At 49.7% G+C, this 25,508-nt stretch overlaps 4 protein-coding genes across 5 annotated transcripts; 3 read left to right on the forward strand and 1 right to left on the reverse strand.

Annotated features, from left to right (window-relative positions):
• Positions 1 to 340: 340 nt before the first annotated feature.
• HYOU1 (hypoxia up-regulated 1) lies at positions 341 to 13,188 on the forward strand. Its single transcript, XM_033081752.1, has 24 exons — positions 341 to 480; positions 666 to 759; positions 1,409 to 1,487; positions 1,690 to 1,844; positions 1,940 to 2,016; positions 2,857 to 3,038; positions 3,617 to 3,732; positions 4,496 to 4,679; positions 5,083 to 5,217; positions 6,110 to 6,192; positions 6,290 to 6,422; positions 6,731 to 6,918; positions 7,064 to 7,202; positions 7,305 to 7,365; positions 7,659 to 7,741; positions 7,891 to 8,079; positions 8,218 to 8,414; positions 8,586 to 8,673; positions 9,183 to 9,305; positions 9,614 to 9,747; positions 10,044 to 10,128; positions 10,547 to 10,799; positions 11,600 to 11,683; positions 12,177 to 13,188. Exons 1-24 carry the CDS (start codon positions 417 to 419, stop codon positions 12,233 to 12,235), a joined length of 2,985 nt encoding a protein of 994 aa, XP_032937643.1. The 5' UTR covers positions 341 to 416; the 3' UTR covers positions 12,236 to 13,188.
• Positions 13,189 to 13,406: 218 nt separating this feature from the next.
• On the forward strand, positions 13,407 to 21,689 carry SLC37A4 (solute carrier family 37 member 4). Of its 2 annotated transcripts, XM_033081649.1 has the most exons (9): positions 13,407 to 13,618; positions 13,708 to 13,940; positions 15,244 to 15,487; positions 16,731 to 16,889; positions 17,261 to 17,346; positions 17,931 to 18,044; positions 18,326 to 18,391; positions 19,458 to 19,596; positions 20,234 to 21,689. In XM_033081649.1, the coding sequence occupies exons 1-9, from the start codon at positions 13,471 to 13,473 to the stop codon at positions 20,398 to 20,400; spliced, it is 1,356 nt and encodes a 451-aa protein (XP_032937540.1). In that variant the 5' UTR covers positions 13,407 to 13,470; the 3' UTR covers positions 20,401 to 21,689. The 2 variants fall into 2 exon arrangements, with proteins under 2 accessions (XP_032937540.1, XP_032937541.1); XM_033081650.2 differs by lacking the exon at positions 18,326 to 18,391 and having other exon boundaries at positions 13,428 to 13,618.
• A 113-nt stretch (positions 21,690 to 21,802) lies between these two features.
• Positions 21,803 to 23,568, reverse strand: TRAPPC4 (trafficking protein particle complex subunit 4). Its single transcript, XM_033081652.2, has 5 exons — positions 23,342 to 23,568; positions 23,081 to 23,255; positions 22,908 to 23,011; positions 22,687 to 22,813; positions 21,803 to 22,261 (listed from the first exon to the last, which is right to left on the reverse strand). The coding sequence occupies exons 1-5, from the start codon at positions 23,514 to 23,516 to the stop codon at positions 22,183 to 22,185; spliced, it is 660 nt and encodes a 219-aa protein (XP_032937543.1). The 5' UTR covers positions 23,517 to 23,568; the 3' UTR covers positions 21,803 to 22,182.
• RPS25 (ribosomal protein S25) lies at positions 23,567 to 25,341 on the forward strand. Its single transcript, XM_033081653.1, has 5 exons — positions 23,567 to 23,662; positions 23,820 to 23,915; positions 24,279 to 24,462; positions 24,771 to 24,869; positions 25,258 to 25,341. Exons 1-4 carry the CDS (start codon positions 23,660 to 23,662, stop codon positions 24,863 to 24,865), a joined length of 378 nt encoding a protein of 125 aa, XP_032937544.1. The 5' UTR covers positions 23,567 to 23,659; the 3' UTR covers positions 24,866 to 24,869; positions 25,258 to 25,341.
• The last annotated feature ends 167 nt before the right edge of the window (positions 25,342 to 25,508 follow it).

Raw genomic sequence — 25,508 nt, forward strand, 5'->3', positions numbered from 1 at the left:
CTCTCGGCCGCCAGGGGGCGCACGCGGTGCAGGCGGAGCGCACGTGGCTCGGCGGCCGTGAGGCGCGCGCGGGGGCGCACGCGTGATGCCAGCACGCGCGCGCTCAGGCCGGCCGCCGCGGCCCCGCCCCCGGCGCTCTCGGCCAATGGGGCCGCGGCTCCCGGCCGTGACTGCTTCCGGCTTCCCCCGACGTGGCCCAATGGGCGCGCGCGCGCTGCGGGATTGGCGCGCGAGGCTGGGGCCGGCCGCCGCGCCAATGGGCGCGTGCCGCGTGCGTGGGGGCGGGGCAGACGGCGGGGCCGCCGCGGCGGGGCTGCTCCGCGCGCCGGGCCGGGCCGGGCCGAGTCCAGCCGAGCCGAGCCCAGCCGAGTCCAGCCCAGCGGAGCCCGGCCGAGTCCAGCCGAGCGGGGCCCAGCATGGCGCGGTTGGGCGGCTGGGCGCTGCTCTGGCTGCTTCTCTTCTGCTACCTGCCCGACGCAGGTACGTGCGGGACAGTGCGGGAAGGCGCGGCTCCCCGGGCTCCCCCGGCCTGGGCCGCGACCCGGCGGTGCGGGGCCGGCGGGAAGGAGCGGCCGGTGCTTCAGTGCCACCCTGGCGTCCTGTCGGAGCACGGCCTCGCCTTGGCCCGCGCCGGGAGCAGGTCCTCACTGAGGGTTTGTTTCCAGATCCGGTGGCGGTGATGTCGGTGGATGTGGGCAGCGAGTCGATGAAGATCGCCATCGTGAAGCCTGGGGTGCCCATGGAGATCGTCCTGAACAAGTGAGCGGCGGTTCCGTGGAGGGGTCCGGGGGCTGGGGCTGGGCCATCCCTGTTCCTGTGCTGCCGGAGGAAGGCTCCGTCCTCCTCCCACGCACGCTCCTGCCCCGGTCCTGCCCAGTTTGTTAACTCACCTTTGGAGTGGGTACCTTTGAGTACCTTTGGAGCGAGTGCCGAAAGCCCAGTGGCTAGGGATGGGTTGTAGTGCAAACCCAAAAGGACACCCAGTTCCCACCTGTGCCCTGATTCTCTGCTCCCCACAGAGCCAGGTTTGTTTTGCTGAAGAATCTGCAGGTGAGAGAGGACATATGATCAGGAGCGTCCTCAGTTTCTGGGATTCTGGAGATAACAAGGAGATTTCTCATGCACCTCCCTGAAACTGGAGTCGTAGATAGAATGAGGGAGCTGTCTTACCTTGCTTATGGGTGGAGGAAAGCAAAAATAATCTCATCAGAGAACGGTGGGAGGGGGCTTCTCTGGTAGCCCCTCAGCTGAGCAGAGGCTGGCCCCCCTTTCCAAGCACCTTGCCTTAGTCCTTCTGGGATGGGAGCAGCGTCCTTCTTCACTGGTGACTGGAATGTTCACCTGTTTATGGTGGTTTATTGTTGTTTATTGTGGAATAAGTGGTTTATTCCTCCCTCTCTCTCCTCAGGGAGTCACGAAGGAAAACACCCGTGGCTGTTTCCTTGAAGGAGAACGAGCGTCTCTTTGGGGATAGCGCGCTGGGGATGGTAAGAGCTCCTGTTTGCAGAATACACGTATCCCACATTGTGATAAATGTCTGAGCCAGTGCTGTATTGTTTTATTGTCTCTGTAGTGGCTGTGTGCTCCCACTTCCATAGCAAGAGTTATTCCCCACGTAGCCTGGGAGGGGTTGCTTTGAGAACAGCGTAACTGAAGGAATGCAAGTGGGTGATGTTTCTTTTTCTGCAGTCTATAAGGACACCCAAGGTGGCATTCCGATACTTCCAGGATCTGCTGGGTAAGCGGATCGATAATCCCCACGTGGCACTGTACCAGTCCCGATTCCCAGAGCATGAGCTGGTGAAGGATGAGACAAGACAGACTGTTATCTTCAAGTTGTCTCCGTAAGTGGCTGCTTTTGGGTTCTTTGTGGGATGGACTTCAGCTGCCAGGCTTCTGCAGCTCGCTGTTGATGCCATCATTTTCTTTCCCATTGTAGAACGATACAGTATTCTCCTGAGGAGATGCTGGGGATGGTCCTGAATTATTCACGTGGTCTGGCTGAGGAATTTGCAGGTTGGAAGGATTTAGCTGTTTTTTGTCTGTATGTGTATGTGTTTGTACACTATAGGATTGGAGAGAACGGAAGTATTCAGAAACCCAGGGTTTTTAGAAACAGGATGTTGGTTCTCTCCAGCTGTAGGCTGTAAGCAAGACTTTGCAGCTATCCAGTTATCATTTGTTTCTAATATGATGCAACTTTGGGATCTTAATCCTACTCTTGGAGGCAGACACTCCATTTGCCACCTAGTCTTGCAATGAAGGAGCCTTACAGGCAGTCTCTGGAGAAAAGTGGAATGTTTTCTTTCTCATATGTGTGATCAGAGTAGAGGCACATGGGAGGTGGCTGCAGGGGAGGGTGGAAGTGGCTTTGTGAAGGCTGTTCTGGATGGAAACTTGCTGTTGGAGCTGAACTAAAAGAGCAAAAATGGTCCTTTGCTGTGAAACTTGCTAATGGAGAAGAGGCTGCCAGGCACATTTCATGCTGAGTTGCTAGTGAAGTACCATAGTAATAAAAAGTGGATAAATTACCAGGAGGCTTTGTCATGTGGTCAGTGACATTACAGCCAGTCCAAGGACTTTTTATTGGAGAGTGATTATGATCCAGTGACAGCATAAGGCTCCATGAAGATAGTATTTGTTGTAGTGGAAGGCTACCTAGAGCATTTGAGAGTATCCTGACACATCAAAGAGAGGTCAGCAGACCTGTGGTGCTGTGTGAGTATGTCAGGTCTGCTTGGTTTCAGCAGGATGCAGAGATTCATCCCTAGGCATCCTGGTTGCTGCTGCAGGGTTGCATTCTGTGAGTCTTTGCATGTGGCTACACTGATGTGGAGTTCCCTGCAACTGTTTCAGAGCAGCCCATCAAAGATGCAGTGATCACAGTTCCTGCCTACTTCAACCAAGCAGAGAGGAGAGCAGTCCTGCACGCCGCCCGCATGGCTGACCTCAAGGTGCTGCAGCTGATCAACGACAACACGGCTGTAGCATTGAACTATGGGGTTTTTAGGAGGAAAGACATCAATGCCACGGCACAGGTAGGTGCATTGGGGAGATGCAGAGGGTCCTGCCAAATTGCTTCCATGCAGGGGAGAAAATGCTGCAGAAAAAGTCAAAAGAACTTAAAGTGGACTCTGCTGATCAAGCAGTCTCCTCTGTTTCCTTGTGTCCATCACGCCTCTTGTGACAAAGGGATTAAACCCTGCATGTGTGTACGGTGGAGCCTGAAAGCTGCTGGAGTAAGGGCAGGTCCTGGGAGTTGCTGTTTTGTAAACCTGTATTGGTTCCTTGCCCGTCAGCTGGGGAAAATAACAGCAGCGATTACTTGAAGTATTGGAACACTGACTCTGGAGTCAGAGATTTTGATTTTCCTGAAGCTGAAGAAAGAGCAAAACTTTGGGTTTTGAACTATGAAATAGATTCAGAGTTTTCTTGTCTCCTGTCAAACATGACCCTGAACATCACCCATGTTTGGTCAAAACACCAGTCCTGCCCTTAGGGTATAAAGTCGGTCCAGGGAGTGGATAGTTGTGGCCTGTAACAACTGAAAGGTTCTTTCCTTATTTGTGGGGGATACCCAGGTGTTTCTACTTCACAACCCCACTTTTCTTTTCAGAATATCATGTTTTACGACATGGGAGCAGGAAGCACTGTTTGTACTATTGTTACGTATCAGACAGTGAAGACTAAGGACTCGGGAACCCAACCTCAGTTGCAGATCCAAGGCATTGGGTAAGAATTCCACACGAGTTGCACAAATCCCACTGGTCTCAGGAAAGAAACCACTTGTTTCACAATCTCTTCATCATACAGAATTTTGCAGTGAGGCTTCAGTACAGTGATTTGAATGGCTGAGGGGGAAGCATTTGGAGCAAGAAGGCTGCAGTAGGGAATAATTTTAGTGTTGCTGTCATTTGCAGAGGGTAACTGAGAACTTTCAGGAGCCTAGGAGGGAAACAGTGTATTTAATTTGCTTTAGGTTTTGCCTTGTAAGTCTATTCCATTTTATGTAATCTTATATAGAGTGTATCAGTTGGAAAAAGAGAAACACATTTCTAGAGAGGAATGAAAATGCAGTGTACTTAATGCATTACCAAGTAAAGTGGGGGATGCTGTGCATAACCCAGCCCAGCAATGTTAACTCCAAAGCATTTATTTTGCTATTTTCAAGAAAATACCTGGAACCTGATACATTTGTCCTTTGGCTTCTCAGCTGTTCGACATGCTTGGCAATAGGACATTTACCTAAAGTATAAATTAAATATCCTGTTGAAAGGCTTTTGTGGTGGTGAATCTCTTATTTCTACCTTTCTTTCTTTCATTATAATGTGTTATTTTGGGACCAACCTTTGTTCTTTTGCAATCATCACAGCTGATAGTACTGCAACTACTTTTGACCACTTGCTGCTCTGCATATTTGTGAAACAATACATGAAAATGGTTTGTATTTCAATTTGGTGTTGGTTATTACACCTCTCTTCATTCTTTTGCTCAGGTTTGACCGTACTCTTGGTGGTTTAGAGATGGAGCTTCGTCTCCGAGACTACTTGGCCAAACTCTTTAATGAGCAGCACCCTTCAAAAGATGTCCGGAAGAATCCTCGGGCCATGGCCAAGCTGCTGAAGGAGGCCAACCGCCTGAAAACTGTGCTGAGTGCTAATGCCGACCACATGGCGCAGGTCTGACCTTCTGCTGGGGGCTCCTGCGTTCTTTAGGCTGCACGTGGGGTGGGTTGAGGACTGGTGTAAGGGAACCCTGTCCCTCTGCAGCGCAGGTCTGCTGAGGAGCATCGCTCCCGGTGGTCCCTCTCAGCTTGTGCCCGCTTGGTAGCACCGGTGATTGAGTGGATTGAAGAAGAATTATTCGTGTCAAGTATGTTAAATAAACTTTCACTGAGAGAAGCTGCCCGTTACACCCATGTTTCCTCCTCTCATCACCTTAGCAATGGTAGGGTTCAGATGAGTGTGGTCAGGTCTGTTGTGTGTTAGAAAAGCCAGAACTTTTTGCACACTGGGCAAAGATTTTGCTTGGAAAATGCTCCACAATTGATTTCACTCTGATTTTTTTTTTTTTCCTGGACAGATTGAGGGACTACTGGATGACATAGACTTCAAAGCCAAGGTGTCAAGACAAGAATTTGAGGATTTGTGCTCTGACTTGTTCAAGCGCGTCCCAGGACCCGTGCAGCAGGCTCTGAGTAGTGCATCGATGAACATGGTGTGTTTAAGAAAATGCATTACCAAGCCTGAAGCTTCTGTGTGTGGAGCTGCTGCCACATCATGATTGAGGCATCAATGGTTGTGTTATCAGGACTGTTAGGAGATAGATGCCTGCTATTGTGACAGTGTTGTTGGTGCTGCAAAGAGTTTGCCTGCTGCAGTGTCAAGCAGGAGTGTATCACACTTCCCCTGCACTATCCACCAGAAATTAGGACTTGGAGGAGGGGCTTCTTTGTCTTAAAAACTCTTGTGCTGTAGGTTTGAAATAATGATGTTTCCTCTTTTTGTCTTGGATACTGGTTCTGGTCTCCCCAAGTTTTAACTGAATGAGCCTGGAAACAAAATTATGGGTGTTCAGGCTTCCCCTTTGCACACTCCCTAAAGGGAGCCCTGTTGTGGGCCTCAGTTGGACCAAACCTGAGGCAGTCCTTTGGAGGGAGTCACTGCTCATTACATGTTCACTTCCCAGGGTGCCAGGGCTCTTGAGCAGCTTTGGGCTCTGATATTCAATGCAAGACACTGAGTTACCTCTTAGAGTCTGGATTTCTGTCTGCTCAGATCCAACCAGCTCTTGGAGTCACTGTCTCCTGTGGCACTGAATTGTAGTTTGTCTAATTTTGAATCAAGCCCTGTGTTTCAGGAGGCTTGAAGCCACAGTCATGTTGTCACTTGTTGGACAGACCTGACCTCAGGCGCTTCCTTGTTGGCACAGCTGATGTCCCTCTGAGGTCTGTTGGGCGCTGGCCTGCACGGGGGCAGTAGGGTGTAGTGTGGGTGTTGTTAGAGCACCATGTCAGCACATGGTGACCGGGGAAGGAGCATAAGGAAGCCCTGGACTTAGCTTTCCAAAATTGCTTTCTTAAGACAAGGTGACTGTTTCCAATCCCTAGGATGGAATTGACCAGGTGATTCTAGTTGGCGGTGCCACACGGGTCCCCAAAGTGCAGGAGGTTTTGCTGAAAGCTGTGGGCAAGTGAGTATGTGAGGTCCCCTCTAGTCTGTCTCCCATTGACAAGCTGCTGTTTATGTAGAGGCTGCAAACTTCATGTCTGTTGCTTTTCACTTCATAGAGAAGAACTGGGCAAGAATATCAATGCTGATGAGGCTGCTGCTATGGGTGCAGTCTACCAGGCAGCTGCTCTGAGCAAAGCCTTTAAGGTGAAGCCCTTCATTGTTCGGGATGCTGCTGTGTTTCCTATCCAGGTAACTTCTGGTTTTCCTTCTCTTGTGCCAGATATGGGGCTGTGCTGGGAGGAGCAATCCAGGTTGGAACCTCTCGGCTTCCTTTGAGTATGGGAGCTCTAGAGATCTTTCTGCTGATCTAAAGAAAGCAGAAGGAAGTCTTCTTTATAATAGAAATGCAGTATCCAATGAGCCAGGCACATGCAAATATCAGCTAAGGAATATTTGCCTGCCCCCCAACTTTTGTGAGAGGCAGAGCAGCTGAGCACTGCTGATGTAAGATGCCACAATTTGTGGTGGCTGAGTCTTATTTTCTGTTTGTGATTCAGGTGGAGTTTACTCGTGAAGTTGAGGAAGATGATAAATCCAGGAGTTTAAAGCACAACAAGAGGATTTTGTTCCAGCGCATGGCGCCCTATCCCCAACGCAAAGTAATCACTTTCAACCGCTACACAGATGACTTCGAGTTCTATGTCAACTATGGAGACCTGACATTCCTGAGCCAGGATGACCTGCGGTGAGTTGAGCCCAGCACCTGAGCTGGCAGCTCTGTGGCTTTTTGCAGTTGCCCATCGCCACCAGCGTGAGTGAGAGCAGGGACTGTGTGTGCTGCAGCACTATTATCCTGAGTTCTCTCTCTGCTTTTGTCTCTGTGTCATCAGAGTTTTTGGTTCTCTCAATCTCACAACTGTGAGGCTAAAGGGAGTTGGGGACAGTTTCAAGAAGCACTCAGACTATGAATCCAAAGGCATCAAAGCACACTTCAACATGGATGAGAGTGGTGTACTGAGTCTGGACCGGGTAAGCACCACCCATTGGGATGGTTGTCAACTGATAGATTTTTCTGTTCTGTCCCTCTCTCTGGTCCCTGCTTAAAACTAATTCTGAGCTTCTATTTCCAAGGTGGAATCAGTATTTGAGACTTTGGTGGAAGACAAGCTGGAGGAGGAGTCAACACTGACAAGTAAATGTGGAACTTTGATATTCATACTGACTGTTTTGTTATCTGTAGTGGCTGAGATAACTACAAGCCTTGTGTTTCTTTGGGTTTGGGGTGTGAAGTTACACAGCTGGACTGTAAGTGTGGCGGTCTGTGCACACAAGGACACGGAGGGAGGTTGGAGAAGTAAGAGTCTGGGGTGTGTGAAGCTCACCCACAGCACCAAGGGAGCCCCTTTGTGATCGCTGCAGTTGTGAGGGGATGACTTTATTCCTCTAGATGGGTAACATGCTGGATTTTTTGTCTCCCATCAACAGAACTTGGAAACACTATCTCAAGCCTGTTTGGGGGTGGTGGGCCTACACCAGAGACCGGAGAGAACCTGACAGACTCAGTTCAGGTGAGCCCCAGGATGACTGCTGCTAGAAGGAAGCCCTTTTGTCCTGCTGTGGCAATTATGTAGAATTATCTCTGCTGTGAAACACTGCATGGAGTTTCCACACTTAAAACATTGTTTTGCTTTCCCCTTTACTTGCTTGTGATGACCAGGAAGAGGAAGAGAGCCTAGCAGAAGCAGGTAAAGAAGAGCAGGGGGAGAAACAAGACCAGAAAAGCCATACTGCAGATGCTGGTGAAGAGCAGGGACAAGAGAAACAGCAGTCTTCAGATCAAGCAGAAACTGCCTCTCCCAAAGTAGAGTCACAGAGTAAGGAAGAAGGCGAGAAATTGGAGGCTCAGGTGAGCATCAGATTGAAGGAATGGGATTGGTTTTAGTACCTAAGAAATGGCATTTCCTCTGTGGAATTCTGTCCTCTCTGAAGTGCCCTGCCTTTGAAAAAAGTTGCAGAATCTGAAAATCTGTTGCCTTTTTTACAGGGTTCCAAAGAAAATAAAGAAACTACAAAAGAGGAAGAACCGTCCAAAAGTTCCAGTGACAGCACAGCTACTAAAACAGAGGAAGAGAAGATCAAAGCACCCAAGAAGCAGAAGCTTGTCCATGAGATCACCATGGAGCTGGATGTAAATGATGTGCCTGACCTGGAGGAAGATGAACTGAAGAACTCAATGAAAAGGTGGGTTTGAAATGGCTCTGCTAAGTGAGAACTCTAGGTGAAGAAAGTGAATTGCTTTGGCATGGTGGTGGCTCACATAGAGTGTTGCTGACCTCAGAATCCAGTGTGTGTGATGTGCTGCTCAACCAAAGACACTTGCTACCTTTGATTTCTGTTCTCTTTGCATGTTAGACTCCAAGACTTGACGATCAGAGATCTAGAGAAACAGGAAAGAGAAAAATCAGCCAACAGCTTGGAGTCATTCATCTTTGAGACCCAGGTAAGAGCGGGATATAAAGGAATGAGAATTTCAGGCGAGCAGAAGGGTTTTGCACAGCTTTTGGCTGATCTGAGTGCAGGGGAGTTGTTTGAGCTGGGGGAAACTGATTTGAAATGCCCAGGTTTTGTCTTTCAGTCACTTTCTCTAATGCTTTAGGCTTCCCAGGCCCACGTTTCCTTGATACAAAATGAAGCTTCCCTTCAGCATGTCTGACACATTAAACAATTGCTCCCAGACTGTAAAGAAGCTACAGCTTCTCAGGAACTGTTGTGCAGAAGAAGCAACTAGTGTTAACTGAGTGTGAAATTGTGGCTGTTGCAGTTCTACCATTATGGGATGTAGATCTATCTATACCTGGTGTATTACCACTGTGCTCCTGGCAAAGCTAGGAGCAATGCTCACGTTTGGGAGGGTGCAGTCAGCACCCCAGCCCAGTTGCGAGTGCTCTGGTTATTTTATGCTTCCAGGCTCAGTGGTGTTTGACCAGAGTGCTTGCTCTGTTTTTTTAGGACAAGCTTTACCAAGAGGAGTATCAGTTTGTCTCAACAGAGGAGCAGAGAGAAGAAATTTCCAGAAAGCTTAGCGAGGCTTCCAGTTGGATGGAGGAGGAGGGCTATGCAGCTGCAACAAAGGTATTGCTGTGTGCAGTCAGGACACCAGTCAGCTGTCACTGATACGGAAGTGACCAGAGGTTGACAGAGCCTTTGTAATTGGTTCTTGAGAGCTTCTTGCTTCCTTGGTGCATTGTGCACAGAACAAAATAAGAAGTTGTCCCAGCCATTGATGTTTCTACAAGAGTTTCAGCAGGAACCTGTTGACTGAAAGGTTAATCATGTGGCTCTTTCGAGTGAAAAACAAATGCAGTTATAACTTCTGAAGTTGCCAGTGTTAGACAGCAGTCAAACTAACTGTCTCCTTTCTCCTCTTCCCCCATTTTCAGGAGCTAAAAGACAAGCTTTCAGAGTTGAAAAAGCTTTGTAGGAACCTTTTCTTCCGTGTTGAGGAAAGGAGAAAGTGGCCAGAACGCCTGGCTGCTCTAGAGGGTCTGCTCAATCACTCCACCATCTTTCTCAGGTAAGGGCAGGCTTTGGAAGGAATGCGATGCAACTGGTCATGTAGGAACTGTCAGCAGAAAGAGACCAGAGTGAATGTGAAAGTCAGTGGCACTTCCTGAGAAAAGGCAAACAGAACTCTGCTCCCTGGTGTCCTGCTCTGCAGGACCTGTGGACAGGCACACATGAGCTCTGTCCTAAATGGGGGGCAGGAAGGGTCCAGCGTGGTTCTTGTGATGTTTTTGTGTTACTGTAACCATAGAGTTGCCAAAGTGCAGTCTGCTTGGCTTAACAAAAATAAACTTTCTTATCTACAAGGGGAGCCCGAATGATTCCAGAGTCTGACCAGATATTCACAGAAGTGGAACTGAGTACACTGGAGAAAGCCATCAATGAAACAACGGTACTGAAGGATGGAGTGGGGAGGGTGGGATGGCAGTTTGGGTTATGACTAGAATGTGCATGTTTTGGTTTTGTGCCACCAGCAAACCTTTTGTGTGTTTCGTGTTTCCTAATGCCCAGCCTGACCCCATTGTGTCTGGGGGGAGTCCTGGTCCCTGTGTTGCATGTGGAATTGTCTCCAGGGTGGGGGTGGAGCCCAGTGACCTGAGTGTGCTCAGTTTTTAAAGGCAGGCACTGGCTGTTGTTTCACTTTGTCCTGTGTTTGGGTAACTGAGAGGTTGGTGGAGATCTAGCATGGGAGAGAGCTGCCCTGAGTAAAGCAGAATAGCCAGGGGCAGTGACTTTGAGATACTGTGATATACAGCAGTTCCTGGAACCCAGAAGCATTCCAAAAGCACCTCTTCCCTCACGTCCCACAGATTTGGAAAAATGAGACGCTGGCTGAACAGAACAAGCTTTCTCCTGTTGAGAAACCTGTGCTGCTCTCTAAAGATATAGAGTTCAAAATAGCAGCCCTGGACAGGGAAGTGCAGTATCTCCTGAATAAAGCCAAGTTTGCAAAACCCAAGCCCAAAAGGGAGAAGAATGCCACAAAAACTGATTCAGGCAAGAATACTACAGCAGCCCCTGAGACTGAGAATACTATCCCTCCTACGGAGGGGAAACAAGAAGGTAAGTAAGGCTTGGAGCATGTATGTAGCTCCCTATTACAGGATTACCACATGTAACACATGGTGTTTCTCTTGGTTGGATGGGAACTAAAGAAGGCAGGACAGTAGCTAACTCTGAGATTGTTTGCTCTTAATTTTCAAAGACAGCTGGGAAAATCTATGTGTTGCAGTGCCCTTCGTCCTGTCCCCCCGCCCCATTTTTTTTCCTTTTTTTGTGAAGAAATAGAAATTATTTATTAATTCCCTAGGATAGTCAGTACCTGTCTTGCTGGCTTTTTGATTTCTAGGAAAGAGAAGCCATTGACTGCACTTCAGTGTACTGAGCCTGTCCTAGATCAATGAGTAGAATGAATTGTTGGTGAGAAAGGTTTGTGGTCTAGATGGACCCCACGGGAAAAAAAAAGTCTCTCAGGGCACTAGGACTTAGAGTTTTTTGAACTTTTTAAGATCCTCGGGTCCCAAGTGCCCTGGTCCTTTTAAATCTGGAGTGCTGTTTGTTAGCATTCCTGCTGGTTCCTCTGGTCTGAGCAGGGATCCTGCTCGTAGTCACAGCTCCAAAGGTCATCTGCTTGTGCAACCAGTCAGTCTCCAGGGCTTCTGGGGGCATAAAGCCTGGCACTCACAGGGGGATATGGAGCAGTTCTGTGGTGCTTCTCTTGAGTATTGTAGAGTGATCTGCTGTGAGAGTGAGCTGAGGCACCACAGCTGGCTGGTTTAACCTCACCTTTACTCACCTAATCTCTTTACACTGTCTCCTGTGTGTTCTCCCTTGACTTCTGTTTCTTTCTGCTTTAAACATAGACATACCAGAGGATATTGATCCAGCCAAGGAACCTCCCACAGCTGAGAAAGCAGCAACAGATGATAAGCCTGCATCGGACTCTGGTGGGTAAATGCTTTGCTAATGATCTGTAGTTTGGGAGCTGCAATTTTAAGGTGTCTGGGGGCTCCTTTGCAGAGTTTTAGCTCTAAGAGGTAGTATGATGGTAGAACCCCTGAGTGCTGATCCATTGTTAATTCTGCAAGCAGGAAGACAAAATTTGGTTCCTTGCTGTTCCTATGTTTCTGTTGTTCAGAGTGGAATTCTTATTCAGCACTGCTGCTGTGTGCCCCTGTCCCTGCAGTTTGCACCAGTCCCATGGCTGTGATGGTCTCTGCCTGACAGCTGCTGTGCTGCTCCTGTGCCAGGGCAGCACTGTTAACAGGGGCAGAGAGTTCATGTCGTCAGCTCCATGGAGCTGAGTATCAGCCCCCAAAACCTCTGTACCATGGACTGCAGGTCTTGTAACAAATTGTGCAAATGGCAGAGACTCTCAGTGCTGCTTTGCATGCTGTGAAAACCACTGCAGTGTGAAACTGAGTTTGCTTCATTACACAGGGTCCAAGAAAGAGAAGGCAGAAGCTGGAGGAGAAAGCAGGAAAAATGATGAATTGTAACACCCTGAAATCCCACAAGTGTCAGCATCTATTTATTTCATAGTTACTTTCTTGTTTTTCTTATGGACCTGGTTAGTCATGATGTAAATGGAACACAACAAGAGTCTGACAACACAATGGGATAGAGATGTAAATTTTTTTTGTTCTTTCTGCGGATATTGCCTCTACTAACTTAGTGGATTGGTTTTTGTTTTTCTTCTATTATGTGTGGCAGACTGCCCACCAAGAATTGTCTCTGTTTCCGTACAGAAGTCACCAAAGTGACTTTCCTATGGGGAGAAAGCAGTAAAGAAACATCTTAAGGTGTAGGAAATTACTTGGAACATAAACTCTGTGCCCCGTCTCTTGTGAAGATGATTGTGGAAGGATATAGACCTGAAGTATTGTTGTCTTTGCATATGAGGCACTGACGTAGAGCAAATGTGTGATTGCAGCTGATGGGAGGTGTATTAATACTTGTGTTCATGGGAAGGTGGAACAAAATTGGGAAGGCAGATGGTATGTGCTTTGAGATGTGGCTGTGTCTGTTTTCCATAGGCTGTTTGTTAAAGTTGTCTGTGCTCTGTAGCAGAGTCCAAAAACCATGAAGTGAGGCTTGACAAAAAGATTCTGTTTACAGTTTTAAAAGTTCAGAAAAGGCAACATTGAGTGCAGAGGAGAGGGAAAGAGGGGCTGCACTGGCACATCCTGTAGTTAGTCACAAGGACAGCAATACGGATCAAACAACCAAACCTGCGAAGTCTAATGGCAACTGCCTTCCTTCCTCGGTATTCTGTGCACTTGGACCGACTTAATCGTGTGATCTTCCCTGTCCCTGGCCGTGACCTCGTGCCTCCTCGGACCTTCCCTGCTGCTGCCACACACACGAGTGGGGTCCGACGGCTGCGAATGTGCATCTGACATTGTTATCCATTCTGGCCTCTTCAACCAAAAATAAAAATGCCACTTCTTGACGGGCGGTGCCGGGCGGTGCTGGGCGGTGCTGGGCGGTGCTGGGCGGTGCCGGTGTACCGGGAGCCGGGGCGGGGCTGGGGGCGGGGCTCCGTGGGGGCGGGGCTGGGGGCGGGGCCGGGCTGAGGCGGGGCCGGGGGCGGGGCCGGGCTGAGGCGGGGCTGGGGGCGGGGCCGGGCTGAGGCGGGGCCGGGCTGAGGCGGGGCCGGGCTGAGGCTGAGGCGGGGCGGGCCCGCCCGCTCGGGGCGCTCCGGAGCGCGGCGGCCCCGGGGGGAGCGGGCGCCATGGCAGCCGGCGGCTACGGGCGGTACCGGGCCCTGATCTTCGCGGCCATGTTCGTGGGGTACACGCTGTATTACTTCAACCGCAAAACCTTCTCGTTCGTCATGCCCGCCGTCATGGCCGAGGTGCCCCTGGGGAAGGACGAGCTGGGTGAGTGTCGGTCCCGGGCCCCTTCGCCCCGCCGGCCCGGACGTGGCCGTTCTGCGGGCTGAGGCACCCCCGGGCTCTGCCCGCCGCAGGTCTCATCACCAGCAGCCAGTCTGCAGCCTACGCCATCAGCAAGTTCGTCAGCGGCGTCCTTTCGGACCAGATGAGCGCCCGCTGGCTCTTCTCCTCTGGCCTCCTCATGGTGGGCTTGGTCAACGTGGTGTTCTCCTGGAGCTCCACCGTCATGGCCTTCGCCGGGCTCTGGTTCCTCAACGGGCTGGCCCAGGGGCTGGGCTGGCCGCCCTGCGGGAAGATCCTGCGGAAGGTCAGTGCTGAGAAAGGTGGGGGAACTCGCCAGTGCTCTCGTGGCTTGTCCTGGCATCAGGGCTGTGCAGACCGTGCTTGCTCAGAATCCAGAGGGACTTGCAGCTTTTATCACTCCCTTTCCAGCCAAGGTGGTCTACAGCACTGTCTGCATTCTGCTGTTCTGTGGAACAAGTTTCTCTGCACGGAGATTTGCTTATTCTAGCAAAGATTCAGTCTGTAACCCTTGCCCCTGTGTGCCTTGAGTGTAGCTCAGTTTGGTAACATCTCCTGGTAGCAGAGTTCTGCCCCGTAGACATAGACTTTGTCTGAGTCAAGTATTTTAGGCATGGACCCACAGGACTGCTTGTCTCTGCTGCTGCAAGTCAGGGGTTGCTCTGGATCAGGGGGCAGTGAGCAGAGTTCCCTTCATCTGCACGCTTGGGCAGCTTGGGAATGCCAAATCACACGTGGATCAGTTAGAAAACTGGGTAAGATGGAGGAACGCTGCGAGATGAGTCCCTAAGCTGTATGTACTTGGGGTTTGTGACAATCTAAAAGGACCAGATTGATTTCTCCTTAGGACAGAAGGAAAGGAGGTGGTTAGCTTTATGCTGATCCCTCATGGAAGATGTAAAATCCAGGAATGAATGTACTGCGTGTACTTGTGGGACGGGGTGAGGAAGAGGTAAACAACTTTATTGCCCTCCTGTGAGGCACCTACCTCCCCTAGCTGACAGTGAGAGAAGGCTGTCCAAGACAGTTGAATGCACAGAAAAGAAGGGCCCAAATAACAGAAGTATCAGCCATGGTGTTTTCTAAAGATGTTAATGAATGTAGATCTCGGACATTTTCCTGCTGACCAAAACTACCCAAATGGTTCTGGCTCTGAGTGCTCATTGCAATGTGGAGCTCATCATGCCTGATACTTAATGCAGCAGTGAGTCCTAAAGTTACCCTGTGACTCTCTGCATATCCATCCAAGTTCCTGAGCCAGCAGACCTTCCCCAGGAGGACGCTGTTCCTAGCAAGTGAGTATGCAAAACCGTGTGCTCTTAAACTTGCCTCTCCTGCCACGTCTCAATTTCATGTTCTGTAAATGGAAATAACTTTGAGCTGGCTCACAGTGTGAGCACCTGTCCGGCTCTTATGGCTGACACTTGAGTAACATTTGGAGTTTCCTGCGTGAATAAAGTAGCCAGGTGTGGGTGTTCCCTCTACCTGCTTTTGGAGTTCTGTGACTGAATTGCCACAGCCCCATGTCATTGGCCTCAATGTGTGCTGTCACTCTCTTACACCTCATGCTGTTTTTTCTTGTTGCACAGTGGTTTGAGCCTTCCCAGTTTGGGACTTGGTGGGCAATCCTGTCTACAAGCATGAACTTGGCTGGAGGCTTGGGCCCCATTGTCGCTGCTCTTGTGTCTATGAACTACGACTGGCGCAAAACTTTGTCCTTCTCTGGCTTCACCTGCGTGGCTGTCTCTTTTATTTGCCTTGTCCTGATTAAAAACGAGCCGTCGGATGTTGGGCTGCCCAACATTGAACAGGGAGCCAAGAAAGGGAAGAAAGGTGAGCGTGTGACTTTGATGCAAGCAGGCAGCTGCAGGAGAAATGCGGTGCCTTCTGTCTGTGTTCTGGTACAGATGTGTCACTCTCGGGATACCGGCACCTCTAGCCTCCCCAGTTTCTGAAGTCGCAGTTTGGCAGGCGTGTGGTAATGGGTTGATTTTGGCAGCTTTATTCTGGTAATTGAAGGTAGAAATGGTTTCAACCAAGGCCCACAGTGATCTTGTGGGAAGGGACTGGTGTAGGGATTCCTGAGACGGAGACAGAGCAGGGAAAAAGCCTGCTGTTAGCCCTCTGTTGGCCTTGCTCCTTAGCCTGCCTGCAGACAGCTGTGTGTTGCTGAAATGATCAGGGCTGACTCTCCCCATATATATCATATCTTCCTGCTACCAGCATCCCTGTCTCCTTGGAGCCTTGTGTGCTCAGACTGTGAATGCAGTTTTGGTGGGGTGGTGGAGAGAGGAAAACAACAGCAGGGAATGCTTCCTTAAGCCTGACCTTCTGCTCCTCTGCTTTGGCAGCAGACAGTTCTCCCCTCACCCCACCTTAGGCTCTCTTGACCCCTGGCTCACGATGGACTCTGCTCAGTGTTTCTGTCCTAACCTAGGACATCTAGTTAATAAATGTTTGTTCAGACCACTGAGTGTGGCTTCTCTGAAAGCAGAACATGTAGATGAGAATTGCAACACAGGTTTTCAGTAGGATTTTAAAGGCCAGTGGAAACTCAGCCTGTGTTCCATGCTGTGCCATACTGCCTGTGCTGCCAGATTTGACTTCTTTGTATAAGAAAAGAATATTGTTTCCCCAAAGCATTCTCTGGGGAGAGCAGATTTGTTGGTGTTTCTGGAAGACTGATGCAAGGTAGCATCTGAAAGCATATTTGTCTGGGTCTATGCAGTGGCTTTCACAAGCACAGCTTAAAAACATTCCCAAAGAATCCAGAGGTGATTTTTCTAACAACCTTTGTGAAGGGTTTACTGGCAACTGCAATACAGAAAATTACTGGGACTAGTGTTTTGATTATTCTTTTCAAATCTTTAATGAATGTGGGATAAAATGACAAATCAGAAGAGATTCTGAAATCAGCAGAACAAGGGAGAGGTGGAGCCATTCACTACCATTCAGCAGCTGTGAATACCTCCCTGTGTGGAGATGTTCTGCTGGGATCCTGCCTGCAGAGCTGTCTGCTGGGCTGCTGGTTGGTGTGGTTTGGGCTGTGCTAACACTCCTCCCGACCTTTCTACAGGTTCCTCCAGCGACAACAGCACCTTGACAGAGCTGCTGCTCTCGCCATACCTGTGGGTGCTCTCAACAGGCTACCTGGTCGTTTTTGGAGTGAAAACATGCTGTACTGACTGGGGACAGCTCTTCCTGATTCAGGAGAGGGGACAGTCCATGCTTGTGGGTAAGATGCAAAACTGCATTATTAAGCTCTGGGGCTGAAGTCTGGGAGCTGTTGCCCAGAGTTTGCCTGGGTAGAGGCCCTTCCACCTGAGGGATTTGTTTGCCCACCCCCTAGTTGTCTGCTTAGACACACATAGCTTTTGAAATAACTCAGTGATGGAGTTACTGCATGCACCAAGCACCCCAGTGCCAGGACCTTCCTGGGACTGACAGACAGGCATTTCTGAACAGGGATGAGCCCGATGGTTGTGTCCAGCAGAGCTGCTTAAGTGCTTTGTGAGCTTACAGCAGTGGGACTGGTCTGGAGCCCACAGCAGCTTTTCTGTTCTGACCAAACCTGATGGGCTGTTCTTTGCATCGTCTGTGTTCTAGGCAGCTCCTACATGAGTGCCTTGGAGATTGGGGGCCTGGTGGGAAGCATTGCTGCTGGATACCTTTCTGATAGAGCAGTAGCAAAAGTAAGTCATGTGCACCCTCGGGCATGCTGGGCAGCAAACACAGCAGCTATTGGAGCTGCTTCACTAAGGTGCTCGGGCAGGGTGCTGTCCCTGTGAGCACAGCAGAGAAACCAGCCCATACTCAGTTCTGCCATGTGCATGGGCACAGCTGCCAAACACTCTAGAAGGTGCTGGGCAATAGGTGTGCTCATGTTAGGGGTTGCAATATGCCTGTCTGATTTGAGGTGTTTAATCTGTTTAATTTGTTTGCTTTACTGTGGCCTCCAGATTTTCGTATTGAAGAACTGTTTGCTGATAGCTGTCTTCTGTCTGGAAAAAAACCCCACATTAAAATCCAGTGGTGGGATCTGGAGCCAGATTCAGGGTGGAAGTGGTTGATAACTGAGAGGTTCATCACTAAGAGCTTTTGTTTAGCACAATTTGACTTGTGCAGCCCTTAAACTACACTGACAAGGCATCCAACAGATGTGCTGTTGATGTGCCACCCTTGTTTCTGACTGGTCTGTGGATGGTGTTAATCACTACAGGTATGAAAGGAGGTCACTCCAGTTTCTGACTCTCAGCTTTCCTTCCTTGTGTCACAGGTAGGCCTGTCAAGCTATGGGAATCCTCGGCACGCGCTGCTGCTTTCCATGATGGCTGGGATGTGCGTGTCCATGTTTCTCTTTCGGATCACAGTCACAGGTGACTCTCCCAAGGTAATTCACATTCAGCAGCTGGCCATCAGTTACAGGGATAGCCCTGGAAAAGGGAGGTTTGATGACAGGGAGCATGATTGTTTTCTTCACCATTCCCAAGGATTTCATTTTTTCGCTCTTTCTTGAGAAGTGCTGGCTTAGCCTGGCTTGGGGTGCTCCTGCTGTCTATTGTGGGCAGCCTGCCTTCCAGGCTTTGCATGAGATGTGACTTGCACCTGCCCTTACGATTGCTAAATAAATTTTAAAAACTTCTTTTCTCCTTTCATTTTTTTCTTCTTCAGGAAAACCACTTCTGGACTGTAGCCTTGCAACCTCTAGCTGATCTTACAGGCCTAAAAGAACATGAGGTTTCTGCTTGCGTTTTTTCTCCCTCTGTCTGTTTCTTCTTTCCCTGGTCTGCCTTACTCCTATCCTGAGAGATTGGTTAGCACCTCAGAACTTAGAACCAGGGCCTTGAGAAGAGATTACTGTAAGTCTAGTAAAAGAAACATTTTCTTATAATAATTTGACTACACTAACAGACTTTAAAAAGTCTAACTATGTAACTCTAAGTTTTATACAGAGGGTTCTGAAGACTTCTGTTCATCAGGTAAAGTGTAACCAGCTAAGGGGTCTTGTGGGTGATATCAGAAAGAATGATTCTGCTCTGGCAGATGCATTCTTATTTCATTTCTGGCAAGTACTTTCCTAACTCCTTTGTTTCACATCTGGAAAATAAGTTGGCACTTACTTCTTCCTGGCTTTTTGAAATGGTATTTGCAATTCTAAAAGCATGCTGTAATGTGGAGATGTTACTTATCCTTTATTGTGCAAACAAGAGGCTGATAATTTTGGGTCAGATAGGTTTGTTAGAGCATAAGCTAACACCGAAGTTCAGATTGTTGGGGTTTTTGTGAGGTGGTTTTTGGTTTGGGTTTTTTTTTGTTGTTGTTTCTCAGTTTAGTAACATAGAGGTTATCAGAAAGAGGTGTCTCACAAATAAACATGCTCTGATCAGCCCCATGCATCTAAACTGAGAAAAGCTTTCAGTTGGTACCTCCAGGATTGTTTATAAAAGCAACCTGATTCACAGTTCTTTCCCTTGATTTCACGGGCTCATTGCCCTCTTCTCTCCAATGTTCTGTTTCTTACAGATCATCACAGGATGTATTACATGGTGTGGGGGGCAGAACTGTGGGAGGGAGGAGAGATTGCACTGGCTAGCAAGATGGAATGGTGGAGATGCAGCTCAGTTTTGTGGATGTGGGGTCTCTACAGGCTCGAGCTCTTCTGGCTGCAGGCCAGGGAGTTGGTGTCAGCCTGAAAGTGTCAAAACTCCTGGTACTGTGCATAGAATCTGAGAATTGTCAACAGTCCTAACTGACAGTGGTGAGATTCACAGATCCTGTTTCTAATTTTAACTTACTTTGACAGCTGTGGATTCTGACTCTGGGAGCTGTGTTTGGGTTCTCCTCGTACGGGCCGATTGCCCTGTTTGGGGTCATAGCGAACGAAAGTGCCCCTGCCAACCTGTGCGGCACCTCCCATGCCATAGTGGCCCTCATGGCCAACGGTAAGTAATACCCATTTCCCCAAAAACCAAACAAAACCCATGCACGTTCTTGATGAAGCATGGTCTGGCCCCTGGGTGCCAAGATACTGATGATGGGGATTCTGCCCCATAGATTCCCTGCCCCACAGATTTCTCTGCCCCACAGATTCCCCGCCCCATAGATTCTGCCCCACAGATTTTGAACCCAGTCCCAAAAAAATTCCCCAAAAAATCCAAAAAAATCCCCCAAAAAATCAACAAAAAATCTCCATAAAATCCTGAAAAAATCCCCAAAAAATTCCCCAGAAATTCCCAAAAGTCCCAACAAATCCCCCAAAAAATCCCCCCAAAAATCCAAAAAAAATCCCAAAAATTCCCCCAAAAAATCTCAAAAAATCCCCCAAAAATCCCAAAAAAATCCCCAAAAAGTCCAAAAAAAATTCCCAAAAATTCCCTAAACATCCCCAAAAAAATCCCCCCAAAAAATCCCAAAAAGGAGAGAGGAGCCTCAGGGATGCTTTCCTGCTGTGTCTGACAGGTTTTGCGTTGTGCTTTAAGTTCAAACCAGGCCTGAGGAATTGTTATATATGCAAAAGCAGGTACTGATAGATAACGTGGAAGTGCACAAGTGTTGTTAGCTGTTTGTTTTTCCTTACAGTTGGGGGTTTTCTGGCTGGACTGCCTTTCAGTACAATCGCCAAGCACTACAGCTGGGCCACAGCCTTCTGGGTAGCTGAAGTCACCTGTATCGCCTGCACAGTGGCGTTCTTCTTCCTGCGAAACATCCGCACCAAGATGGGCCGGATTCCCAAGAAGGCTGACTGAGGATAAGCTGCTCGGTGGAAAGGATGTTCCCACGCTGACATGAATGCTCGTTTTTGTTTAACTGGCCTAGGAATGCGTTTACCTATTGCAGCAACCTAGATAAAAATGTCTCAACTTCTTATCCAGTGTCAGGTGCCAGAGGGCACAAGGTTCCTGCTACTGATCATTTTTTCCCTCAAGATGTGATAATTCACCTAGTTTACATTGCAATTATTTTACTGTACCTTTTCCTCACAGCACTGGTAGTGAAGCAAGCAGGCTCTGCAGCCCGTGTTTTCCCACTACAAGTGGTGTAAAATGACTGGCTTCAGGTGCACTTACCTCTAGCATTGTCGTTATTGTTTGTCTCAGCCATTAACCAAGACATTAATCAGTTCAGCTTCGCTGCTCAGGGGCCCTGAGCCGAGCCTTTGCTGCCTGCATCCGTCCCATCGAGCTGCCGTCAGCACAGCTGTCCCAGGTCCCTTCAGCACGAGCTCTGTGTGTGCTCAGCCATGTGACAGCAGGTCAGGGAATGGTGATGATTGCAGTCCAGCCTGTTTTGACAGCAGCAAGGCTTTGGCTGTGCATGGGGTTAGTCACTAGCAGTGAGGGAGAGTGTTGCCACGGCCAAGCAGAACAGCAGGACGTGCTGCAGCAGGACTCTCCACAGCATTTAGGAATCGGCATGTTTCCAGGGAATTCATAGTGTGCAGAGAAGGTCCTTCTAAGTGAACTGATCCTGCCTGATGCCATGTCTGTATGCAGCGTTAATGATTTGCAAGGGAGCTGCTGCCAAGGCAGCTCACAGCCAGTGCTCTGCCAGTCAGCCAGGAAAGCTATCCCAGCAGCAGGAATTCCAGCAGCAGCCACCACCAACCCACAATTTCTGCAGCTGGGTTTTGTGATGACCCACATTTCTAACACTGGTTTGTATTTTTTCAGTAAAAGGTATGAAGACTAGGATGGTTTGGTCAAGAGTTGTGGCTCTCATGGCTGCAGGCAGGGGCTCTGGCTGTGTCTGAGTCAGCCTGAGCAGTCAGGCCCAGCACCCTGCAATACGTACACTCAGGTATTTAACCAGGAATCTGTTGAATATTCTTGTTTTTTCCCCAAAAGGATTTAATGTTTTAGGGTCCTGAAAGAGGCAAGTTCAACTCGTAAAGAACCTGCGTGCAGGTACTTTGCCGAGTACCTTGGTTGCAAGAGTAGCTAGCTAGCCTTAATTTAAAAAATGGAAGTGAATTACATTTTGTACTTAATTACATGATCTTCTATATGTGAAATAAAAATGGAGCAGTGTCACAAGGGCCCTGGTTGTCTTATAGAGAGTGGTGCAAGCAAAACCACCCAAACCCGCGTGTCCTCTTGAGGTGCCAATGGCACAAATGTCCTCACCAACAGAAAGCAAACAGCCATTTGCCTCATTTGTAAACACTTATTACTTCTATACAGAAACCCTCTGCAAGACCATAAGTTAGAGCTATACAGGAAAAATATGTACATTTATGACAGGAAAGAAAAGCACTGACTCTGGTAAGGACACAGACCTGCGCCTTCTTTACCCAAGTGCAGCAGAGCTGCAACAGCAAAATAAGGCCCTGTGGCCCAATGTAAACAGTGCTAAGGAATCTGTTTAAGGTAAGTTTTGCAGCAAAGGGGATAAACCAGTATTTTGGGAGATACTGAAGCATGTTTTGGGGATGTGAGTCTCTGCTGTGGAGAGGGGAGCTTTGTGAGAGGCCAGCCAGGGAAGAGAGAGGCCCCCCTCTCTTCAGACAAATCAATCAGGTGAGGCTTTCTCTATGATCCGGGTCCAAAGGGTCCGGCTTTCTCTGCCACCTCCAGAGCAAGCTTCAAGTTCTGATCAAACAACTCGCACCTGAAACAGAAAAGCAAAAGGGATGACTTGTACCTACAGAAGTGATTTAACAAAGCTAACAGAGGATCTCCACATCCTTTGGCTCTGCATCTTTCAAGGAGAGATTCGGGAAGTTATGACATAGCAACATGACTGCTGTCGAGGTCTGACTTGGTCCTTAGCTAAGATTAATATTTCCTGTGTAGGCCTGAATATACGGGTAGGACACAGCAGGGTTTGTGCCAAGGAAGTGCACCTCGCACTTCCCCAGCAGAGCCAGCACTGAAAAGAGCTCAGGTCTGTGTCCTCTCTGCAGCATGTGCTGTGGCTTCCTTCCCCTTCCCCCAGCTACTTTTGCTACTTAAGGACTGTCTGCATTTGCTACTCTATAGGCAGAAAGCAATGAGAGGTTGCAGCCAGGTGACTAAGAGTGGGGTTTTCCTTACCTTATTGGCATCTCCAGGGAGTAGAAAGGATTCTTCAGAGCGAAGTCTGAGTAAATCTCATAGATTTTGCGGAGAAGAGCGTCTATCCCTGTCTGCCGTGGGTCAGCAAGAACCATGAATTTGATCCCTGGAGCCATAATGCCATGAGCATAAGAAAGGCGGAGCACAGAGACCGCCCTGACAAAGCAGAGCGGTGCGGGGTGCCTAGGGCCCCATGGTACCTGTCAGTGTCTGGAAGCAGTGCAACTTGAAGGTGTCGGTCTCCAGCATCTCGATCCCGGAGCTCCCAACCTCAGGGGACAGCTGTGACCCGATGGCGAACAGCCTGTGGGGACAGGCCCTCAGCGCCCCTCACCACCTCTGCCCGTGCCCGCCCCGGCCCGCCCTGACTCACGAGTGGAACATGGAGGCCAGCATGAGCTTCTCGTTGGAGGACAGCCGGTGGCGGCCAAAGCGGATGGACACGGGGTAGTTGGCGGGGTTACCCAGGAACTCCAGCACGTCCTTCCCGTCCGCCGTGAAGCGACCGTTCACCTCGGCGCCGTTGATGGCGAGCACGGCGTGACCCACTGCGGAACAGCGCGGCAGCACCGGTCAGCCCGGCAACACTCGGCCGACAATCCCGACCTGGCCCGGCCTGGCCCTTCCCACCCACCGCGGATGCCGTCCCGCTGCCCGAAGGCGACGACGACGCGCTCGTCGTGCGGGCGCAGGACGAGATCGAGCGGAAAGCTGAACGTCTTCTCGGTGTCGGCGCGGGGCGCGTAGTGGTCCAGCTGGTAGATGAGGCCGCCAGCCTTGTTCACCACGTAGACGCTGAAGATCGCCATAGCGCAGTAGCCCGGCGGCCGCGCCCCCGCCCGGCCCCTCACACCGCCCCGGCAGTGACGTGCCGGCCCGCGGGGCCCGCCCCCGCCCCACGCTTGGCTCTTCCTTTCTCGCCGACATCTTGCGGAGCAGCGGCGGCCGCATCATGGTGAGCGGGGCTGGGCCGGGGGGTGGGCTGCGAACCGGGCTGGGCCCCCCGAGAAACGCTGGCGGTGCCGGGAGCGGGGCGGGAACCCCTGCGAGGTGCTCGGGGCCGCGACCCTGCGCCTCGCCGCTCACCTCCCATCCTTCTCACCCTCTCGCAGCCGCCCAAAGACGACAAGAAGAAGAAGGATGCGGGCAAATCCGCCAAGAAGGACAAGGACCCGGTCAACAAGTCCGGCGGCAAAGCCAAGAAGAAGGTGGGAAGCGGCGGGGCCGAGCTGGGGGCGCGGCGGGATCCCGGGCCTGGCGCGCGTGCGGCGTGGCCGGGCCCCGGGAGCGGCTCTTGTTAGAGGAGCCAGCTCTTCATCTGCCAGCAAGTTGTACATAATAGCGCGTTAAACCCGAGAAACAGAAGGCTTTAGCCTTTTTATTTTTAGATACTGTAGGTATTATCTGCAACACGTTCATTTACAAAAGCGTTTTTGTGCATTTCACTAGTCCTTTAGTTTGGGATGTGATACGGAGATAGTTCAGTTCTTGTGGGATCGTTTAGTTCCATCTTTTGTGCTTGTTTACAAGATGGCTTAGCGGGGTGTTGTTTTCTCTTTCTTTTCAAGTAGAAGTGGTCCAAGGGGAAAGTGAGAGACAAGTTGAACAACCTTGTCCTGTTTGACAAGGCCACTTATGACAAACTGTGCAAAGAAGTGCCCAACTACAAGCTCATCACACCTGCAGTTGTCTCAGAAAGGCTGAAGATTCGAGGCTCCCTGGCTCGCGCTGCCCTCCAGGAGCTGCTCAGCAAAGGTGAGCACTCAGAAATAGAAAATAAACAGAAAGCTGCTTGAATTGGTGTTTAGTTTTCCTTGCTTGCCCAGCAGCTTTCCTGCAGCATCAGAAGTGCTCCAGAGTTTGGAGCTGCAGTTCTACTGCATAGAGGCATTTCTGTACTAAGAAAAATGTTGCCATATTGATGTAACTGCAGCCATATAGGAACAAAAGACTGCTACCCGCTCTTATTTCCTCTTTACATTGCCCTGCCTCTCTAGGAGGGACCTCGGCATCCCTGGCATCTGTCAATACATATGCACTGACATAACCTTTTTTTGTCATAGGACTGATCAAACTGGTGTCCAAGCACCGAGCCCAGGTGATCTATACCCGAAACACGAAAGGTGGAGACGCGCCTGCTGCAGGGGAGGACGCGTAGGGAGGTGAGGCTGGGTGCTGAGGAGCTGACTTGTGCTGGCAGGAGCTAATGGACAGCTGTGCAATGTGTAATGGGCAACTTCCACATGGCTCTGGTGGGCTGTTCTCCCAGACACCCCAGAGTATTTTGCTCACATCCTAAGCAACTTGCTGGAGGAGTGTTAATGGAAGCTCTCCAGAGTTAAAAAGCAATTTCTGATTTTGTCCCTGTACTCTTTGGAGGAGGAAAGCATCATTTGTTTCTCAGGCTGCAGGGCAAATGGGCACTTGTCCTCTCTGCTCTCACAGGGCACTGTGGCCTAGTGTTCCTGATGGAATAAAACTGTCAAGCTGTTTGCTTTGTGCTAGCCTGATTTCACTTGGTTTTCTGATTGAGAACTTCTTGCTTTGCAGGTTCTCCAGTGACTTCATCAACAATGCTTCATATGTAGATGCACACAATAAAATTACTGATTATAATTTTTCTTGCTTTTTCAAGAATGTGTATGTTTCATTACTGATGCATTATTTATAGTGGATTGTGGTAGAGGTCATGGCTGTTGTCCTGTACCAGCCAGTTTTTGTCTTCACCGTGTTGCTGAAAGGAGAGAAACTTATGCATCATGGATAGTAGCCAGTGATGTTAGACAATGTAAAGGATGGAT

Source organism: Catharus ustulatus, chromosome 28, assembly GCF_009819885.2.
Source record: "Catharus ustulatus isolate bCatUst1 chromosome 28, bCatUst1.pri.v2, whole genome shotgun sequence".
In the NCBI taxonomy this organism is placed as follows: Eukaryota; Metazoa; Chordata; class Aves; order Passeriformes; family Turdidae; genus Catharus; species Catharus ustulatus.

What these genes read in the sequence shown, in the direction of transcription:
- HYOU1 (XM_033081752.1), top strand. Translation starts at nt 417, where the DNA reads ATGGCGCGGTTGGGCGGCTGGGCGCTGCTCTGGCTGCTTCTCTTCTGC. An exon ending in CTGCTACCTGCCCGACGCAG is followed by an intron (nt 481 to 665) that starts GTACGTGCGGGA and finishes GTTTGTTTCCAG; the next exon opens with ATCCGGTGGCGGTGATGTCG. An exon ending in TCTGGCTGAGGAATTTGCAG is followed by an intron (nt 2,017 to 2,856) that starts GTTGGAAGGATT and finishes CAACTGTTTCAG; the next exon opens with AGCAGCCCATCAAAGATGCA.
- SLC37A4 (XM_033081649.1), top strand. Translation starts at nt 13,471, where the DNA reads ATGGCAGCCGGCGGCTACGGGCGGTACCGGGCCCTGATCTTCGCGGCC. An exon ending in AGCCAAGAAAGGGAAGAAAG is followed by an intron (nt 15,488 to 16,730) that starts GTGAGCGTGTGA and finishes ACCTTTCTACAG; the next exon opens with GTTCCTCCAGCGACAACAGC. An exon ending in TCACAGGTGACTCTCCCAAG is followed by an intron (nt 18,045 to 18,325) that starts GTAATTCACATT and finishes TTTCTTCTTCAG; the next exon opens with GAAAACCACTTCTGGACTGT.
- TRAPPC4 (XM_033081652.2), bottom strand. Translation starts at nt 23,516, where the DNA reads ATGGCGATCTTCAGCGTCTACGTGGTGAACAAGGCTGGCGGCCTCATC. An exon ending in GCAGCGGGACGGCATCCGCG is followed by an intron (nt 23,256 to 23,341) that starts GTGGGTGGGAAG and finishes GCTGTTCCGCAG; the next exon opens with TGGGTCACGCCGTGCTCGCC. An exon ending in CTGGCCTCCATGTTCCACTC is followed by an intron (nt 23,012 to 23,080) that starts GTGAGTCAGGGC and finishes CTGTCCCCACAG; the next exon opens with GCTGTTCGCCATCGGGTCAC.
- RPS25 (XM_033081653.1), top strand. An exon ending in GCGGCAAAGCCAAGAAGAAG is followed by an intron (nt 23,916 to 24,278) that starts GTGGGAAGCGGC and finishes CTTTTCAAGTAG; the next exon opens with AAGTGGTCCAAGGGGAAAGT. An exon ending in CCAGGAGCTGCTCAGCAAAG is followed by an intron (nt 24,463 to 24,770) that starts GTGAGCACTCAG and finishes TTTTTGTCATAG; the next exon opens with GACTGATCAAACTGGTGTCC.